Here is a 13,651-nt window from a genome sequence, read left to right on the forward strand (position 1 = left end):
CCCGGTGGTGCGAACAGTGTTTGGGATTTGTAGTTGAAACCCGCTAATAACAGCGACTAGCTTGCAAGGTCAGCGATATCACCTAACTCTACCGTTATCAACTACAGTTATACGAAGGTTGTAGATAGTCTGACAACTGGGTAGTAAGCACACACCTTTTTTTTAAGAGGGCGTATTCCGGCATTCCCGCCCTTTTAACAGGTAAACGTTTTCGAAAGATTAACAATTATTAATAAGCCAGGCCAAAGCACACACTCTCAAAATGCATGACGCCAGCCGCTTTTAGTTTCTGCGTTTTTTTGTTGTTTACCAAGCGTCCTCTAAGGGAGGGAGTGGCCACTCTGTACTTGTGAATGTTGATTTGACTAATGTAGATTAACTCGCTATTAACATTTAGTGTCCCTTTAACTCTGCAGGGTGTTTGCGAGCCGTTGTATTTTATAAAAGCACCGGGACTGCACGAAAGAGTGCAATCGTTGTGAAGCGCCTTCATGTGTGAACAGATTCTTTTTTACATCCTCGCTTCCTCTCTCCTCACCTTTTTTACTCTTTTCGCTTCCATCTCCACGCGTCTGCGCAACTTCAGCACGCCTTTCCTTCCTCCCTCTCTCTCTCTCTCTCAGTCTCTCTTACCATTATTTGCCCTCTCCCTCAAAGTAGGGTAGCCGGCCAGACGCTTTTCCGATTAACATCCCCGCCTTCTCCTTTTCTTTCCCCCTCCCTTTTCCTCTTCCTCCCAGTGCCGACCAGTCAACCGGAAGGTTACTCTGGTTAGGCGAACAGCCAGGCTAACAACTCCAGTATACCATTAAAGCTTGTTTGCCTCACTCTGTCACTCCGCCTCCCCTGGTCAACTCTCCCCCTCTCTCCCTCTCTAGAAAGCCAGCTCCCACGCAGTAGCGAGCAGTACCTTCTCCTTGTCTCCGCCTCCCCTGGTCAACTCTCCCCCTCTCTCCCTCTCCAGAAAGCCAGCTCCCACGCAGTAGCGAGCAGTACCTTCTCCTTGTCTCCGCCTCCCCTGGTCAACTCTCCCCCCTCTCTCTCTAGCCAGCCAGCTCCCTCGCAGTAGCGAGCAGTACCTTCTCCTTGTAGGCGTTGCCCAGTAGCTGGACTCCCTTGAGGTCCACGGCGCCCTTGAGTCCCTTCTTTGCGTCCTTCTTGCGGCGGCGACACCAGCGCCGCAGGCAGCAGAAGCAAATGCAGAGCAGCAGCAGCGCCACTGCGATCAGGATCATCACGATGCCCCATGGAGGAACTGCGGGTCAGAGGGGAGACGCGGTTACACGGCATACGTGAAACAAGAGCAGAGCGTCACGCACGACACGGTTGCGCGGGGCAAACATAAGCTGCCCCATCTTGCAGCCCCAGCCATGCGTAATTGAGGACGAAGGATTCCCTCATGCCATCCTTGAATGGCTTTTCCCTTCGCCTCCCATCAGATTTATATGCGATAAATAAATAAATAAATAAATAAATAAATAAATAAATAAATAAATAAATAAATAAATAAATAAATCGGCCCGTGGGAAAGGAGAACGTGTAAAGGGCGCAGCAGTGTTGGGGCTGTGGATTGTACGTGTGTGGTTGGTGATTGGGGTAGGCAAGAAGGATAGAGGAAAGGGGAGCGAATGAACTGCCATCGTCAGCACTGACAGTAAAGGAACGGGCGTTGCAGCGGGACTTGTCGAATATATGTAAATGAGGTTATTACACACAGAGTTCTTTTTTTTTGCCAGATATGATATTGTCACGCGTGTGCTGGTTCATCCATTGCCGGTGGCGGCGTTGTGCAGGATTATAACCGGATTGTGAAGGTATCGCTCGGCGCAAGGTTGCCTATTGTATCGTTAAAAAAAGACTTTTAATGCGGAAACCAAAGTGTAATTGGATACCACGCGCGACGCCGAGATTATTAGACATTTCCGAATTTATTCGAGCCCCAGCGATTATTACGGAATTTACGGTGAGACATGCGTAAATAGCGGACGGACTAAACCGGAGGGATTAGGTTCAATGACTCACATGTTCGCGCTGTGCTATAGCTGGGATTTGAGTTTTGCTTGTCCTTCTTGGTACAAGTTATACCACCAAGGAATAGGTACTTAACCAGCATGGCTGGCAGCGTTTCGGTTTTCGCAATCACTAAATTCGGATAATATGAGCACGCAACGTTATGATATGAGTCATATTGTCACACAGTTGACAATCAAGAGCTTTCCAAGCAATGATCCTCTTCAATAATGGTCAACACTCAGAGAGCGTGCACGACCACTAATAATAATAATGATGATGATGATGATGATAATAATAATAATAGTAATAATCAGCAGAAGCAGTTTGTATTTTTATGTCTACTTCCAGGACGAAGGACTCTGCCAACAATATCCAATCACCAATTCGCGCCAGCTGGTTCCATCATATGCCTGCAAATGTCCCTACTTCGCTTAAAGTATGAAGTGTTTCAGCTCATTTCGCGTGAATATGACATTTCTTTACCTCTATATCTCTTTATCAGAGATTTCCGTCGACGTCTTCTCTTAGCTTGACCTTCCGTCGGAGCGCACTGCAGTGTAGGCGCTGTCCCTGGCGACTGCGCATCATATTAGCACCAGTGGATTTAACTAAATCGGGCTGGAAGGGGAAAAGAGGGAGGGGGATGCGAAGCTGAACTTGCTGCTTGCACTGATTGTGTATTTGTTCGGTCTTTGGCAAGTTTAGAAGAAGCTGCGAGCGAGACCAGCCTCACGGTCAGGCTGTGTATGCAGTGGGTACGCCTCTGCCGAAGTCACCATGTTACATCTTGAAGGGGCAGCGCGAAAAAACGAAGACAGAAGGCAGGAACACACAGGACAGCGCTGAACTCACAACTAACTTTATTCGAAGGCATACACACACTTATGTACACAACCCATAGCCACGTGCTCTCCCATCCATGGCGTCAGTATCAGTGCGCAGGCAAAAAAAACATGCAAACCCATTTAATCTAATGCTACGCTATGAGGCGGCTTAAATATTCAAATTCACTATCATGCAAATATAACGATGGCATGCTTACACAACGCGACCCTTTTTTTCTGATATGGAATGCCTCAATAATCTCCCTCGTAGTCTGATTTTTATGCGCGGAAAGTATTGTGGTGTTTTTATATATTGGAGTGCACCCATGCTCAGAGCAATGCTGCGCGACATGCGAGTAGGCATTACCCGTTAGTGAGCGCCTATGTTCAGATAATCTAATATTGAGGCACCGACCTGTTTGACCGATGTATACGTGACCACAGGAAAAAGGAAGCTCATAAACTACTCCCATTCTACATTGCACAAACGGGGAAGTATGCTTAACAGTACAGCCTTTCCCAGCATGAGTGGAGGCAGCCTGGGCCAATTTCCTATCGATTTTACCACAAATTTTGATCAACTTGTTAGGGGCAGAAAAAACAACCTTTATATCAAATCTGCCTGCTACATTCCTGAGACTGTGTGATAGTTTATGGACATATGGAATTACAACCAGTTTTTTCTTCTTGTCGGCTGGTTCTAGATTGTTCATTCTTGTGGGTGCTCCTGATTTTACACGCTTAACGAGCTTCTGTACTGTCATGCGGATAGCATCCTCTCGAAAACCTGCCGCTCTCAAACGCTCCAGTTGTTTTAAGAAACTCTCAGACATCTTGTGAAAACACGATTTCGAAAGTGCGGAAAATAGAACCGAAAAAGCTATGCCGTTTTTTACTACCTTGGAATGTGCGGAGTGAAAATTTAAAATTGGTTTTTCTGTTCTGTTTCTGACATTCCATTTCGAGCAATAGTCACTGAAAAGGATACATGGCAGCGGGTTGTCTCGGGATACTTACAAAGGCATTTGCAATCATTGGTCATCAGAGATCCGTTTGTGGTAAAAAACTCGGATGATCTCATCAGTTTCCTCATTCAATCTAATCCTGGTGACTGTAATATTTTCAGTATTGATGTTCAAGACCTGTACTATAACATTCCACATGACGAACTAATGATAAGCGTTAAAATGTGTATCACTGAGGACAATGATGAGCTTAAATTTTCTAGCAGCTGTGGTATATCTGTCAGCAGTTTTCTCGAGATTCTCTCTTTTTATTTAGCTTCAACTGTTGTTGAATGGAAAGGAAATTTATACCGACAAAAATCTGGCATTTGCATTGGGTCCAAGGTTGCACCGGTACTAACTAACATTTTCCTAGGTAGTGTAGACAGAAATATAGAAAGTAACCTAGATGACCGAACATTGAAAGTGCTAAGATATGTTGATGATTTTCTGATCTTTGTGAAGAGTACTAATTGGCAGCAACAGGTTCGTAATGTACTTCAAGTATTCCACAAATGTGGCTCAGGGTTAGTTTTCACACATGAAGTGCCAGATAAGAACGAACTACAATTTTTAGATACGAGGCTCAAACTAACTGATACGCATGTGTGTTGGATGTATTGCCCAAGAACAGAAAAACCAATTTTAAATTTTCACTCCGCACATTCCAAGGTAGTAAAAAACGGCATAGCTTTTTCGGTTCTATTTTCCGCACTTTCGAAATCGTGTTTTCACAAGATGTCTGAGAGTTTCTTAAAACAACTGGAGCGTTTGAGAGCGGCAGGTTTTCGAGAGGATGCTATCCGCATGACAGTACAGAAGCTCGTTAAGCGTGTAAAATCAGGAGCACCCACAAGAATGAACAATCTAGAACCAGCCGACAAGAAGAAAAAACTGGTTGTAATTCCATATGTCCATAAACTATCACACAGTCTCAGGAATGTAGCAGGCAGATTTGATATAAAGGTTGTTTTTTCTGCCCCTAACAAGTTGATCAAAATTTGTGGTAAAATCGATAGGAAATTGGCCCAGGCTGCCTCCACTCATGCTGGGAAAGGCTGTACTGTTAAGCATACTTCCCCGTTTGTGCAATGTAGAATGGGAGTAGTTTATGAGCTTCCTTTTTCCTGTGGTCACGTATACATCGGTCAAACAGGTCGGTGCCTCAATATTAGATTATCTGAACATAGGCGCTCACTAACGGGTAATGCCTACTCGCATGTCGCGCAGCATTGCTCTGAGCATGGGTGCACTCCAATATATAAAAACACCACAATACTTTCCGCGCATAAAAATCAGACTACGAGGGAGATTATTGAGGCATTCCATATCAGAAAAAAAGGGTCGCGTTGTGTAAGCATGCCATCGTTATATTTGCATGATAGTGAATTTGAATATTTAAGCCGCCTCATAGCGTAGCATTAGATTAAATGGGTTTGCATGTTTTTTTTTTGCCTGCGCACTGATACTGACGCCATGGATGGGAGAGCACGTGGCTATGGGTTGTGTACATAAGTGTGTGTATGCCTTCGAATAAAGTTAGTTGTGAGTTCAGCGCTGTCCTGTGTGTTCCTGCCTTCTGTCTTCGTTTTTTCGCGCTGCCCCTTCAAGATGTTCAACCAGTACCAACTCGCCCAAATGTCGATCCTTCACCATGTTACAGTGCTTCCAGAAACTCAAAAGGTTCGCAACCCTTCACTTTCCTAAACTCCGAATCCGCAATCACGTTCCTGGAATTACACCTCCCGCTGCAGGATCTTGACGTGAGTTTCACAGTCAAATGGCGCCATGTTGCTTGAAGTCCGCCATTTTTTACGTGTTCAGCCAATCAGAAAGGGTGCGGCTGCCCAGCCAGCCAATCAGAGTCGACAAGATGGCGAATTCGACGACAAGGCGGAATTTGAGTGTCCGGAAGAACGCAGCCTTGCCGCTTCCCGACCGACGTCGAAACTTCAGGAAAAGTCCGCTACGCATTGTACTGGACCGCGCGCTGTTCATAAGACGCAATACGGGGCAGTCTCATGTACTACTGCGTCGTGCCGTCGTCATCCATCACCTTGCTGGCCCCTTCGCGTTCGCAGTGTTTTCCTTTCATCCGGTTGTGGCTGGCCAGATTGTTGTGATCTTTTCGTCAGACTTCTCTGTATTTTTCAAGATTGTGGAGCTCACTTCTCCGCTGTCGTCAGAGAAAAAAAAAAGAGCATAGGATACACGGGCGGTATGCGCGCCGCGTTCCCGAAAGCATCGTCGGTCAATGCTGTCAACCTGTCAGGATGTGTGAGAAGACCTACCCATATGGCGCTGCGCACGGTTTTGCTTGATCTAGTGTTTTCCTTAGATGTAAAAGACGGTGAGCGAGTTTTTTTGCGACAGTAACTCACGAGCAGGAAAGATGTATGCCTTGTACTCCTCGAGTTTCTTTTGAGACACGTAATAACGTACACGCGGGGCCGCATGACGGATGCACTGCACATTTCCTGCCTCTGATACATGGCTGGTATAGAGTGCTGAAAATTGGTCTTATCATGCAGGCCTTGCTATATGCTGAACCTATGTTGTACTGCGGTCATAGGTGGCAGGGACAGAGGTCCTCGTATGGACATAGCCCAAATAGGAACCGCGGTTCATAGTTCATACAATGACTTAGGAGATAAACTACATTGCGCTCGAGGCGCATTCGAGCCGTCGCGGTTGGCGCCGCCGCCGCCGTGCTGCCGCGGTATCGACGCGCATGCGCTGTCCGCGCGGGGAGTGAAAGAAGTGCTGGACGCACATTGCCTTTCGCTGCAGATGCGAGAAGGCCAAGTAGACGCACCCACATGGCACTCCGTTGAATCGAGAGCGCAGCGGAGCCAGGGCTGCCTTCCACAACCCGCTGATAGCGTGAGCTTTGCGCAGCTGTGTGCAACACCACACCGTGCTGCATGCAATGTCCAGAGCGGTACGGAGTGCACGCTTCAAAGCTGCAAACGCTGAGGGTATTGAGGTGCGCCGCCTGCCCCACAGGTGGCGGCTCTCCCCATCGCACCAGAGCAGAAGTGAGCAGCCCTGGCACGATGCAGCAGCTACCAGGGTGTTGGTGCTGCGCAGCAGTATAGCTTATGGTACAGTATAGTGATAGATGTCTAAAACAATAAGGATCGAGATCAGATAGGCAAAAGGCTAGGTAGTGATATGTGTAGTAAAACCTGACTAAATCAGGCAGGCTAGGGGACCATTTGTCCCCGTCACGTTTAAAAGCGGATGCCAATAAACATCAACAACATCATCATAATCAGCAGCAGCAGTTACCTCATTTGCGTTGTAGAGACAACATATGGCCCCCCGCGTTTAGGACGCTGTCGGAAGAGCTCCCGCGCTACCCGCTATAAATCTTGCTATCGATTTCAATGCTCCACTCTTCGGGCAAAACTGCCAGTTCTTATTTTCAATAAGAAACTTCCAAAAAAATATTGAAAATATTGCCATCATAATATTTCTTCTTCTACACAAGTAGCATATGGTAACAAAAGCTACGACAGAGTTCCAGACATTGCTTGTAAACTGGCCATGGAACTTATCTGGCTATTAACTGTACTCTAAAAGTCAAGCCAATATAGTTTGGACGGCTGAAGCAAATAGTTCATAACAGTTTCCGGTCGAAGAGAGTGGACGACTGGAGCGAAAACGATGAATAATGACGACGACCACGAAGAGAGCGCATTTTACTTTTTTTTTTACTCACAGTAGCAGCGCTGACACTGCACTCCGAAAAACCAAGCTTAGCCTCCCAACCGCAATGCGCAATGGAAATCTTGTATCACACGCCCGGAATGCTTCGACTACCTTATTTTCCCACTGTGCAGCCAATGCCCAGTGCTCCGCATTGCCCCCGAGACACCCGATCACCGAGCTTCTGCCGCGCCTACTGTACCTCGCTTGCAGTGTAGCGAACCCTTACCACTAGTGAACTCACTGTAAATCACATTTTATTCTCGTGCACACAGCTCGAACGGCTAAGGAAAAAATATTTTACTGTATTTTAGAATGAACGCATTCCCTTCCATCCCAGTCTACTTTTAGGAGATAAACCACTTGTAGGAACTTCATCTGTTTTTAGTTTTTTGAAAGACGCAGCGATCCTAAACGAAATATAATATATCACAGAACTACTAATTCAAAAAATTCTTACCCAGTTTTTTCACGCATCTTATGATGCACCTCACCCATTTTCTCAGTCCTGAGAAGAAGGCTGAGGTCATCATTTGATTTGTTGGGCTCCTCAGAGTCCTTGTCTGGACAAGGACCTTCGCTGAGGATACCCAAGTTTTGAAATAAATTATACCATTTGTTTGGCGCATGATAGCCTGAGTTGCTTATGCGCCATAAAACCCAATACAATACAATACAATACAATACACTAGTGCCAGCCAATCATTCACGAGAGACGACTGCGTGGGCTTCACGAGGGCTTGTCCGTGGTGCCCTATTAATATTTCCAAGACGCTTCCATTGAGTCGCGCGGAAGGCGACCGGAAACGAACAATGGAGCAACGCCCTTCTTCCGGTTCTCTTTTTTGGTTGGCTGATGCAACTCTTAGCTTTCTATCTACTGCATGGAGTTGGTGGAATTCGAGTATATATAGTTTCGGCGTCAGTGCGATTGCATTCTTCTTTTTTTGGCCCACGAAGAAAACCTTTTCCCGCCCGTTCCGCACTCGGAGGTGGCCGCTCAAGGAACGTTCCCCTATACTAAGGCCGGGCGAATCTATCCTAGTTATCCGACTCCCACGCTAGAGCGCTGAGCGCCAGGCATTACTCACGTCGCCGAGAAAGGACCGCAGAAAGAAACGAGAAGTGCGAAAGGGTAGGTGTGATACAAACAGGGCGTTAGGATGCAAGTGTCGGCGTGGTATGTGCCTGCAACCCTGTTTGAAAGCTGTACTTGTTTGCTTGTTTTTCTTGTTCCAGTTTCCTCGAAGTTGTTTCTTAGTTGCCAGTATGCTCGCAGCAACGTTCTGAGACCAGTTGGTTGAAAAGAAGTGCTTTTTTTTTCAGGAGCCCGAAAACGTACCCTTTGCGTGATCACATAAAAACATACAAGCCATCAATAAAAAAAAATGGCGCACGCTGTCAGGATTCACACAAAGGCGGTGTAAGGTTCGCAAGTCCAGATCTGATAATGACAAATTGGAAGGCAGTGACACCTACTCAATTTAGAGAAATTGCCCAAGGTTCTCATGGTTTTCATAAATGCACTATATACAGGTCACCAAATAAAAGAAATGCTATACTAAAGGCAAAAATGAAAACTAGAAGAGTAAAGATCTGTTTCACATGAGCAGTGATGTTGAGCGTACAACAGCAACAACAAAAACACATAAGAAGAGAAAATAGGAGCGGAGAAGCATAGGGTGAATAACATCAAAAATGAAATGGGCGGAACTTGCAAATAAATTTCTCTATCTCGATGCATGTCTCTTTGCACCAGTTTCCCGTTCAATGTTTCTAAACTTTCAGCGATATACAATGGTGCTCGAATTATCATTTTTCTCACGAAGTCTTCCTTGGGCCATGTGGCACAAACCTTCGTGGAACACCGCTCTTATTTTGGCACTGACTTTGGGGACGGACACTGAGAAACAGGCGATATTACAATTCCTGCTAGGTTGACCTTTATTGATTTCAACACTGGCCGGCATCGTCTATGCAACTGCAATATACGCGCTAAAATTTTTAATGAAATGTCATTCGGCGAAAGTTTATTGATTGAAGCGTATTGCCCAGAGTTTCACAATGTTCGTTCTCCACTGCTGCTGCGAATTATAATAGAATTATTAGAAATTATAATCTCATCCAAACTCCGTCGGCGTCAAAAAAAGTAGACTATCATTACTGGCACACATAGCATATCTTAAAATGCCTATGACATTATTAAGATTCATTGACCGAAGGCTCGATATGCTGCCACACCGCTATTCACTATACACCCTGTACACTAGACAGTTTTAGTCTGTCATTAAGGATGCAATTACACTTCACGAAATTTAGGAACACAGAGATGACATCATCGCTGGCAGCGCCATCTTGTAATGATTTCTTCGACCGCAAGGCGTTGGAAGAGTTTTTTTACTGCTTTATTGTTCTCCCAGAAGGGGAGAAAGAAATAGAAATCCAGCATACGTCACTGATAGTCACTGTAGACGCCTTATCACCAACAAATAGGTAGAACATGGTAGTTGAAATTATAGTTGTGTGTGCTCTAGTAGTGGACATCGGCACCAGAAGAGGTGCAACGAGCCCTATATAGGCGTGTCTGTACAATGCTCCGATATTCTATAAAACGCGATACGTTTCCGGAAGCAGTAAAGCTTTCAACTATTTCTTCGACGCAACGCTCACTGCTCACGTGATCTGTGCTCCGGCGGAGGCGTTGATTGCATCTCGTTGCCATTACCGCTCTTTTTATTTTCAATGTTGTAGACACATTTTCAGTGGTTACAGCAACTTGAAGAGGAGTAGAGCTATACCTGTGCAAGGTTTCTCTTCAATCTTTGCTTTCTTGCTTATATTGGTAAGATCTTAATCAACCTTGCGAATTTTTAAGCCCGTTTCAGCAGGCCTATCACTTCTATGTTAACTTATAGTACTGGGAGTAAACTGGGTGCAGTCTGGTCAAGCCGCCCACCTGCATTTCTTTTTCTTTCTTCCTGTATGTCTCACCTCTCCCCTAATATGCCAAACAACTTCTGATTTTTACCGTCTATTCTATAAAACATCTCCCCAGTTAATGCAAATTGTCATTATATATAATATGGTTTGGGTATTCTGCTGTTTCCTTCATAGATATTACGTTATCATGCCTTCCATGCTCCAAGCTGGTGCCAATTTACGATGGTCCAATGAAGTAACTACCACAACATGCTCCCAGAAACATCGATTTGGCCATTCTGTCGGGATAATGGCACGCCGGTCCACCCGATTTTGTCATTTTCCATAGTTAAGCTGCTCAGCTTTAGCTGCACTATGTCTGCCGCTTCCTGCTGTACGTATTACCGTTATTGTTCTTTCTTTCGTTAACTAAAAATACAGTTAAGGTAACGTGACCAACTTCAGAGCCCTGTGCGGGACGGATCGTCAGGGGTTGTAAGGTTAAGCAAAGGTAATATCGCTAACGTTCTTCCCTTCGGCTTATACCGAACCGCACCATATGCATTCAGATATAACGATGAGCACATCTTTGTTCATTTAATTGCAGTAATTTGCCAGTGTCTATGATAATACTTACGAGCGTAGAGTATAGAATAAAGAGAAACCTACTAATGTACGTGTATTTTCTGCCATAGTAATCGTACTCCACCGTACAGCTGTATATGCCATATTTTACACATTTTACAGGGGTGTAGACCGCTACACTGGAAACGGTAAAATATGGAAGCTGTGAACATTGTAAGAAGAAAATGTCTATTTCTGTCTTCGCTTGGCTTACCAGGTACGTGTACATATGTCTATTTCTTACTCATTAACGTACGGATCTCGACTGCTCGTTAAGCTTAACAACGACGCCGTAGGCAAGAACACACACATACGGACACACCCTGTCAGGCACACAGACATGCATTATTAGACTCACAAATGCGCACGCGCAAGCACTATGAACGAACACATGCAGTGCTTAACAAATTCGTAATTTAAAACGCGAGCAGCAACAAAAGCCTTTTACTAAAGCGTAATTAGATGGAAGTGCGACGTGCAATCGCTATAGTATCCGCTTTCCAAGCATTCACTGTTCCCAAGTGCACGTTGGGAGACTGAATTAGGCCACTGTTAGAAAGCGCAGGTGAAATTAGAAACGAAATAATTCGTCGGAGTAGTTTTGGAAATATGCGCGTTTGAATTAATGAGCACTGTACATGTTTACACACGTTCACACACACACACACACACACACACACACACACACACACACACACACACACACACACACACACACACACACACACACACACACACACACACACACACACACACACACACACACACACACACACACACACACACACACACACACACACACACACACACACACACACACACACACACACACACACACACACACGCACACACACACACACACACACACACACACACACACACACACACACACACACACACACACACACATGCGCGCGCAAACACACAAAGAAAAAACCGCTTCTCAGCTGACAGCGCTCGTTTGAAGCATTGGCTACATCTACAGTGCAACACCGGTGTCCTGGAACGATCGATGAAATCCCGAAAGGAGCTCTCGGCGCTAAGACGGCCAGCAAACAGGCAAAGTAAGAGCAAGATATGTGCGCCCTCCAAAACTCGAGGGGAGTGTGCACCTCACGTCAAAGACGATCCGCGGGCCATCGGTTCGGGGCCCACGGGACGCGAATGCCATAACAACGGCCCATCCGTCGAGAATATTGAATGCCAGATGCACCGCCGGGTGAAAGCAAGAGTCGGCCGCAGACACTGAGCTGGCTGTTTTCAGATGCAAAACCTGTCTTCTTCCGCTCGGTTTGGCGTCGATAGAGAAAGGCGGAGGAAATGTTGAGACATTTCTTTTGTGTATGTGTACGTGTGAAATATGGATTTTAGAAATCTTGACATATTGATCAATGCCAGCTGCTTCTTTTCTTTTGGTTTTAAGCGGAAATTGCTAGAAGAGAGAAATTTTAATAAACGCGAAAAAGTGAGATATGGTAAGGAAGATCTACGTTGCAGACAGCGCACCAGGCAGCACGTCCACATCCTGTACAACTTCATCATGGAGTAGTTCAAATGCTTACAGGGGAGTTGAACGCCATGGAGTGGGAGGAGGGATTGGAAGGATGGGTCGCCCTTTCCTTTCTTTCTTTCTTTCTTTCTTTCTTTCTTTCTTTCTTTCTTTCTTTCTTTCTTTCTTTTTTTTCTTTCTTTCTTTAGCTCCTATGAAAGGGCGATAACGAGCCACTTTCCATTAAAGGAAAATCCGCCACTCGGTGAGTGTGCCGACATAAACGAAAGCCGCTTATTTTCGCGCCCGCATGGCCCACACCAGGACCTGATTTCATCAGACGTTCCGTTTGTGATGTCCGTTTCCCACTGGGCCGGCCGGCTCCGCTGATGGCAAGTCCGACATCACGATTAGCTGTAGTCCGCCACTATGAACAGCTGTAGCGCAATAATATTTTCGGTAATACGGAAGCAAAATTATGCATGTTTATATTTACGCCAACAAGACGAGCGCGCATATATCGCTTTGAGTTAAGCGATAGGGAACACGCAATCTGCGTTCGATACTCGATACAACAATAAATTTTCATTCAAGAGCCAGTATAACGGTTCGAGATCTATGGCAAACATTAAGAAAAAGATGTTAAAATAGCTTGAATGTCTATGTGAAAAGTTACACGTCTCACACGCACGCGTAAATTATAAATCTACAGACCAGGCGTAATCGTTGTTGGCAAACGAATTCGGTGTTCCCTCTCAAGCTTCCAATGGACGTACAATCGTGGCCCGACCAAGGAGGCTTGGATGAATTCCGAAGCGGTAACACTGAAATGACAACTTCCTGCACCGATAGCTTTGGGGTGCACGTCCCAGAGTTGACCGAAATCAACCCAGAGCGATCCACCTATGCGACGTTTACCAGCCATAGCCCTATTGTCCTTTGGGAGGTCAAACCGCTGTCGCTATGTATACCACCGATCGACTGGCTGCGAAAATTTCAGGGGATGAGCACAAATCTGCTAGCAATTTCCTAGAACCCTGGGACAGAACTGGGAATGTCAGCCATCT

The 13,651-nt window shown here is 45.6% G+C and overlaps 1 protein-coding gene across 4 annotated transcripts in view; it reads right to left on the bottom strand.

Moving 5' to 3' along the window:
- Window positions 1–13,651, bottom strand: part of Syt1 (Synaptotagmin 1) — a 181,074-nt gene that overhangs the window by 52,232 nt on the left and 115,191 nt on the right. For all 4 annotated transcript variants that reach the window (XM_055062540.1, XM_050191700.2, XM_050191698.3 and 1 more), the window contains exon 3: window positions 1,080–1,255. In XM_055062540.1, the coding sequence (XP_054918515.1) occupies window positions 1,080–1,255 (176 nt within the window). The remainder of the gene's footprint in view (window positions 1–1,079; window positions 1,256–13,651) is intronic.

This window comes from Dermacentor andersoni, chromosome 10, assembly GCF_023375885.2.
Source record: "Dermacentor andersoni chromosome 10, qqDerAnde1_hic_scaffold, whole genome shotgun sequence".
Lineage (NCBI taxonomy): Eukaryota > Metazoa > Arthropoda > Arachnida > Ixodida > Ixodidae > Dermacentor > Dermacentor andersoni.